General features: G+C 41.2%; 1 protein-coding gene and 1 non-coding gene across 2 annotated transcripts; both read left to right on the top strand.

The window, feature by feature from the left end:
• Positions 1 to 439: 439 nt before the first annotated feature.
• On the top strand, positions 440 to 1,477 carry LOC131705268 (zona pellucida sperm-binding protein 2-like). Its single transcript, XM_059007653.1, has 5 exons — positions 440 to 482; positions 571 to 712; positions 961 to 1,054; positions 1,146 to 1,250; positions 1,343 to 1,477. Exons 2-5 carry the CDS (start codon positions 671 to 673, stop codon positions 1,450 to 1,452), a joined length of 351 nt encoding a protein of 116 aa, XP_058863636.1. The 5' UTR covers positions 440 to 482; positions 571 to 670; the 3' UTR covers positions 1,453 to 1,477.
• Positions 1,478 to 6,782: 5,305 nt separating this feature from the next.
• Positions 6,783 to 6,854, top strand: trnaw-cca (transfer RNA tryptophan (anticodon CCA)). The gene has a single exon. It is a non-coding gene; the product is annotated as a tRNA-Trp (tRNA).
• The last annotated feature ends 223 nt before the right edge of the window (positions 6,855 to 7,077 follow it).

Consider the following 7,077-nt stretch of genomic DNA (forward strand, 5'->3'; position numbering starts at 1 on the left):
CATGTCGTACGATTAATGAAATTTATAATTAAAGTTCGGGAGGAGGGTCAGACACCAATCTCCGCATCACCAAATTGAATCATTCAATTTACACATTAGCTAATTAAATTGTTAGCACTATAAATACCCTCTTCACTTATCTCTTAGTTGCATTTTGATTTTATCGTAACCCACCACCTCCCCATCTCCACCTTTCTTAATAACAATTTTTATGTTTTATCAATGGGGGTCTCAGCCTCGTCCAGTCGGCCAGGCAGCGAACTCTCAAACCAAGTTAGGTTTGATGCCAAATGAATGTGTATATACAGCATACTTTTCTGTAAAATCGCATACTCCACATTCTCTACAATAAATATTTGTACTAACTACTGAATCAACATTTCAGTCAGGGATCCACAGGCTGAATTGTTTTTGGAGAACTGCTGGGCAAACTATTCTGCTGACAGGAATAGCTCTCCCAAGTGGGATGTTGTTGTGGACAGGTAAGATGCAGGAATATGATATTGCTGCTACAAAACCTAGGAATTGGAGTTGTGGCTGATGTGCTCCTGACCTACTTTCTCTTCCTAGCTGTGAGAACTCTGCAGATGAGTACTTGACCATCTTTCACCCAGTCTCCAGCAATGCAAGAGTGCTGTTCCCATCCCATCTGAAGAGGTTTGAAGTGAAAATGTTTTCCTTCACAAGCGGCCGGGATGCACTGAAAGGACAGGTAAAGTGGAGTGTTGGGATGGGGGTCTTGTACCACAATACATGGTTTGGATTGCTTTGCAAGCAGCAAGTAGTCGCTGTGCTCAAATCTTTAGTGAGTTGGAATGAAAACATATAACTGCACATTTTGCAAGAAACACTTACTATGATGCAATATATTTGTTTTTCAATTCAGTAATCCTCATTGGACGATGGTCCTGCCTGATCAATTGATGCTAGTTTTGCTTGACAAGGTGTGCTGTCTTTCAGATTTACTTCCACTGCAGTGTTGTGATATGTGATTCAAACCGGCCATCAGACAGCCTCTGTAGCAGACGGTGCATTCCAGGGAAACAGAGGCTTGGTAAGAGCTCTGTCTGTTGGGGGGAGGGGGGACATTTTGCATGCATTTTTGTCCATTTGTTTTGATGGACTCCTCCTAATTCCTCCTGTAGGTCGTAGTGCTGAAGGGATGGATGGTTGTGCAGTAAAGGCATTTGTGTCTTCTGGCCCAATTGAGCTGAAGAGAGATGGATCCCTTCACTTTATGCCTAGAAGCGGTAATATGCATGATGTGAACACAATTGCAGTTCAAGTAAAATATATAACTATCTCTTTATATTCCACTAACTATTTCTTTCTTCTCTTGCAGGCCAATTCAATGTGTGGTCCCATCTGGGAGCTGCAATGGGTGTGTGTTCAGTGGTTGTCTTTGTAGCTGGAGTTGTATATTTTTGGAAAATGCCCAAAAGTGTGTGTTGATAAATAAAAATCTTGCTTGTAAAGACTGTTTGGATTGTGTGTGTTTTTTTTTTTTTTTTTTTGCTGGGTGCTTGACTAATTCTACATAGATTATATATTGGTGTGTGTCAGAATGGCCATGTTAATGGGATTCTCTCCTCTTACTGCATTGAATGCTTTCCTTGTTTCCTGATCAGGCCATTCTCAATATGGTGTGTTATTCAAGGACTCTTCATTAATTAATTGTGAACCCGGGGCAAAGACTTTCCTCCTCCATGGAGCTGTAACCCTATTTTTATATTCCTCCTTGCTTTGACATGCTACTTTCAGTATGCAAAGTTTAGGGTGAAATTATCAACACTCCTTATATATAATACCATGTTATAGCATCACAAAAAGTGTGTAGATTTATATGGGCTGGTTTTTTTCTGTTATGAATGCAAGTTTTTATAGTTTTCACTGCGGTTTATACATCTTTTACTGGAAGTGGTCCCTGGTGAGAGCTCCAAGTAAGGGATTAGTTTAGCTTTTCAGTTCTAAATACTGTGTGTACACATGAGTCTTATTTTACTGAGGAACTAGTTAAACAAACCACTACTTGGCAATATGTTCTGCATGTTTGTTTTCACTGTGGTTTATATAGTCTGTTACTGGATAAACTCATTTTACGAAACATGTTCCATAACAAACCGGTACACCCGATGTGGGGAATCTTTAGATCCGCGCACCAGTCTGAACCAGAAGTTCCATTCTTTGAGCTGTTTTGGTAAAACAGGAGAACTAGATATATATATCTATATAGAGAGAAAGAGAGCTCGGTATTATTGGAACTGAATTCACTTCACCCGCTGGCAACCCATTGTGTAATGTGTTTACATTATATAGAGGACGCTGAGTTTGATGCGAGTCTCGATCAAGCACATTCATATTATTAAACCTGCTCGCAGACTCTCCGGCGCCGTCACTCTGAGTGCTCTTTGAAACGGACTGAGTTTGTATTTATATTCATGTTGGGTTAATCAGAGATGACTATCGGCGGCCCGTCTGTAGTACTACCGGAGATTTTAATTGCACAGTTTGTACCGCTCTGTGCAGCGCCGTCCCGTTTGTAACACGGTAAGTGAACTGCATTCTGCTAAACAAAACATCACAACAGCAGCAGCAGCAGCGCCATCTACTGGACAAGACCCAGACATACACCTCTTGCTGACCTGGGGATCTCTGGCACTGCTCTGGCATGGTTCTCCTCCTACTCCAACCACACTTACCAGGTAACCTGGCGTGGAGCAACCTCCACACCTCACCCTCTCTTAACTGGAGTCCCCCAAGGGTCAGTCTTGGGTCCTCTCCTGTTCTCTCTCTACACCCGCTCCCTGGGCCCCCTCATCGCATCCTATGGTTTCTCATACCATTTCTATGCTGATGATGCTCAGATTTTCCTCTCCTTCCCCACCTCTGACTCCACCATCTCCTCCCGTATCTCTACCTGTCTGTCTGCTATTTCCTCCTGGATGCACTTGCATCACCTCAAACTCAACCTCTCTAAATCTGACCTCCTTTTCTTTCCCTCCTCCTCCCCCTCCTCTGATCTCTCTATCTCTGTTCCTCTGGAATCTACCACACTCTCTCCCTCTTCCTCAGCTAAGAACCTTGGAGTCACCCTGGACCCCTGCCTCTCTTATTCAAAGCACATCTCCACTCTGGCACGCACTTGCAGATTCTTCCTGAGCAACATCCGAAGAATCCGACGCTTCCTCACCAACTATGCTACCCAGCTCCTGGTCCAGGCCCTGGTACTCTCCCGCCTAGACTACTGCAACTCCCTCCTGGCTAGCCTCCCTGCGTCCGCCACCCGTCCGCTCCAGCTCATCCAGAACTCTGCTGCTCGCCTGGTGTTCTCTCTACCTCGCTTCGCCCACGCTACTCCACTACTCCGCTCGCTCCACTGGCTCCCGATCACCGCTCGCATCCAGTTCAAGACTCTTGTACTAGCCTACAGATGCCTTGATCAGACTGCACCCAGCTACCTCCAGACCCTCATCTCTCCCTACACCCCCACTCGACCTCTCCGCTCCGCCTGCACTAGAAGACTGGCTCTACCTCCGCTACGCTCCCCTGCCTCCCGAGCCCGCTCCTTCTCCACCCTTGCTCCGCAGTGGTGGAATGACCTTCCAACAGATGTCAGGACTGCCCAGTCCCTGTCCACATTCCGGCGCCTCCTTAAGACTCACCTCTTCAAACAGCACCTGTAGAACTCCTCTGTTGTATCCTGGGACACTATCACCCTTCATTTAAATATGCTTTATTTTGCTCTTATCTGCCCCCTATTTTACTGCATTTAATCCTGTACCTCAGAATATTGTAATCTGCCAAGTGTTTAATCTGTAGTATTTTGTACTTAATCATATCCTGATGTAACTATCACTATTTAATCATATCCTGATGTAACTTTCACTATTATCTGCTGTATTATTGAATTGTGGTTTGTCACACTTGAGAATTATTGTATTTCTTGTTCTTATTGTATGACTTATATTGTAACACTTGAATGTATTTGTATTTGCTTGCGATTGTAAGTCGCCCTGGATAAGGGCGTCTGCTAAGAAATAAATAATAATACACGTTGAAACAATGATCCACTTCAATATCTACAAAGCCTAAACAAGACACTATTAGCGAAGCCCCGAAAAAGAAAATATTCTACAAAACAGTTTAAAATCAAATATTTAATGGTTAATCTAACCATTTTTAGTTACTGTGGAACTACTTCTCTCAGTGGAAGGTGACATAAATAAAAGTTATTAAAATAAAGTTTAAAGTCTTCTTTATTTACCAACAACAACACACTCCTAGGCCCATTTAATAATAGCAATAATACACTCCAGGGTGTGTGTGTTATCATGAGATATATCACCACTTCCTGGGCGGTTGAAGAACTCGACTTCGTCTAGTGCCTCCCAACGCACCCAAGGCGTGGTGATATTACCTCATGATAACACACACACCCTGTCGTGTATTACTGCTTCATTAATGTAGTCATTAGGTTTATATGTCACATTCCTTTGTTGTCACTGTATTGATTTAGATATTCGGGTTGGATACCTCGGAAGCCAGCGGAACTCCAGCGTTTCTCCGACAACCACTGATAACCCCTCCCGTGATGATCGGCGCTGCCATGACAACCCATGACATCACCCGCACAAGTTACAACACGGCGAGTCATTTTTTGTAGCACAGTATTAACGTGTTATTGTTTTCACAAAATAACATCAATAAGATTATCAGATCACCTGCTAGTGTGTACTAAACAAAACCTCAAATATCAGTGAATTGATACAGAGACAAGCCGTGGCACCAGCAAGAGGTTAAAATGAAATTAATGAAAAAATTACAACATGAAACAAAAATACATGTGGGTATATTTTAATCAAAAATCCATGCATCCATAATTCTGATTATTTATCTAAAAAATCTCACAGCTAATTCTTTACAAATGATCAATTTCTATCTCGGAGTGCTAATGTGGTGTTATAGTTTAACATATTAATGGATTTTAGAAATCATCTATGCTAGTCTGCCCCTCAAACAGTTTTAAATATAATTTAGAATTGAATGGCAGGTAGTATATAAATCAATTTCTAAAACAGGTCGCATTTTGTAATTTAAATAGGCCTACGTATGAGCTACCAAAACGTATTTTTGTTTCATGTCGTTATTAATGTATTTACTTATTTCTTTGGTTAAACTTGAATCCAGCCTTACATTTTAACTTCTTGAAGTTACCACAGCGTGTCTATGTATGAATTACTGACGAGTAATATGAGTGATTTGATTACTCTAGCAGATGAACTGATAATGTATGGATGTTATTTTGTGAAAACAATACAATATTAAAAAAGAAATACTACAACATTTAATAAACAAATAAATTATACACCAAACTGTAGCACATTTGTTTAGTGTTAATATCATAACAAATATACTTATTATAAATACACACTTCCTTTTATTTGTTGGAAAACGTTCTGGAACTGAAGTATTTTTTTTAATACAGTGCTATTTGAGTATTTAAAATATGGTTATCTTCAAAATTAAAATGCCAGCAACGGTGTGTTAATTTAACGAAGCGCCTAACGCCGCTCGGAACGTTCGTATTTTTAAATCCTAACGGTCTCTGCTCAGCTGAGTGGAATGTTCACGAGCCAGTTGCCTAGCAGCGTCTCCCCCTCCTTCTCTGCCCCGCCCTCTCGCCCTCTCTCGTTGCTACAGCTAGGAGTTCAAATTTAGCTTCGTTATATTAGCGCAACTCTTTACTAACTTTTACAAATTAGCTTATTAGGGGCTTCGTGTTTTTAACATGGTTCAGGTGCAGTCCGGGCAGACTGACTGGAGCATCATTACAGTATACCGCACTGATCTTTTTAATGCTAAATATGTATCTGGTATTCTATGTATTATCTACAATTAATAATCCAGCTATATTCATATTCAGAATGTAATACAGTATTAAGACAGGGTCTAGTATTATAAATAAATAAACATGCTTAATATTCTGTCTAAATGCATGTTAAATCGTGGAAAGCACTCTTTGTTTAAAATAACACTGAAGACTTCCATTGTTCGACCAGGCTTACAATTAAATATGTTCTTGTTTTTAAATAGATTTTGTGAAGCGCATATGGGGCGCTATAGAAAATATATATGATTAATTAATTGATTGATTGAATGTTAGCCTGAGTTCGGTCTGGCAGGTTTAATTCTTAAAAAGACAACGCCTTTTCGTGATTGTGTTTTAGATTATATTAATCCCTGGTCAAGACAAAGTCTCTCTGGGGTTGGCCGATCATTAGACTGTGGATGTAAGGTCTCCAGTCCCATCGTAGAAGCAAGATAGTTTATTCACAAATAAATACATACACATGTATTTATGTTTCTTTTGTTGGTAAATTAACCCAATACATTATTGCATTCTGTCACGTCATTAGATGAGAAAAGCCCCTTTGTGCCAGTGCGCATTCAGAGGAGACGCGCTGAGAGAATCCATCTTCTGTGTCACTCAGTACTGCCAGCTTTTCCCTATTGGTGATATATTGGTCAGCATAGCTGCTTTCCAAGTAATTGACCAGAGACGATTCCTAGCCAGTACAACTGTGTTTATGCCCACGTTTCAAATAATGAACATTATAAAAGCAAATCGCATTGTTTTATGTTTTCTTTACTTTTAAAGCTGAGAATCTGTTTCCCATGACCCTGGTGATACAGAGTGTTTTCCTAGTATCAGCGTCGGCATTACCGTGTTGGCATGCTTGCTGTGCACTCTAGGATTGCATAACAAGCATGCACTGCGCCAGGACTTTGTGGCGCAATGGTAGCGAGTCTGACTCCAGATCAGAAGGTTGCGTGTTCAAATCACGTCAAGGTCAAAGCCGCGCTACTTCTTTAAAAAATAAAAAAATCATTTTCAGGATATCCTGACTCCCGAATTCCCAGATTTTATGTTTCCAATCCAGGGATTTCTGTATCAGAACCTCCAGCAGACCGAGAGAAAAGGGGCTGAAGCTCCGAGCTTCTCCCAGAGCCCAGGCTGGGCACGTCACTGATCTCCCCCTCACTCTGAACTCATTAAAGAGCCATAGGCTGGAGACA

This window comes from Acipenser ruthenus, chromosome 35 (genome assembly GCF_902713425.1).
Source record: "Acipenser ruthenus chromosome 35, fAciRut3.2 maternal haplotype, whole genome shotgun sequence".
Lineage (NCBI taxonomy): Eukaryota > Metazoa > Chordata > Actinopteri > Acipenseriformes > Acipenseridae > Acipenser > Acipenser ruthenus.

What these genes read in the sequence shown, in the direction of transcription:
- LOC131705268 (XM_059007653.1), top strand. Translation starts at nt 671, where the DNA reads ATGTTTTCCTTCACAAGCGGCCGGGATGCACTGAAAGGACAG. An exon ending in GGGATGCACTGAAAGGACAG is followed by an intron (nt 713 to 960) that starts GTAAAGTGGAGT and finishes GCTGTCTTTCAG; the next exon opens with ATTTACTTCCACTGCAGTGT. An exon ending in TCCAGGGAAACAGAGGCTTG is followed by an intron (nt 1,055 to 1,145) that starts GTAAGAGCTCTG and finishes TTCCTCCTGTAG; the next exon opens with GTCGTAGTGCTGAAGGGATG.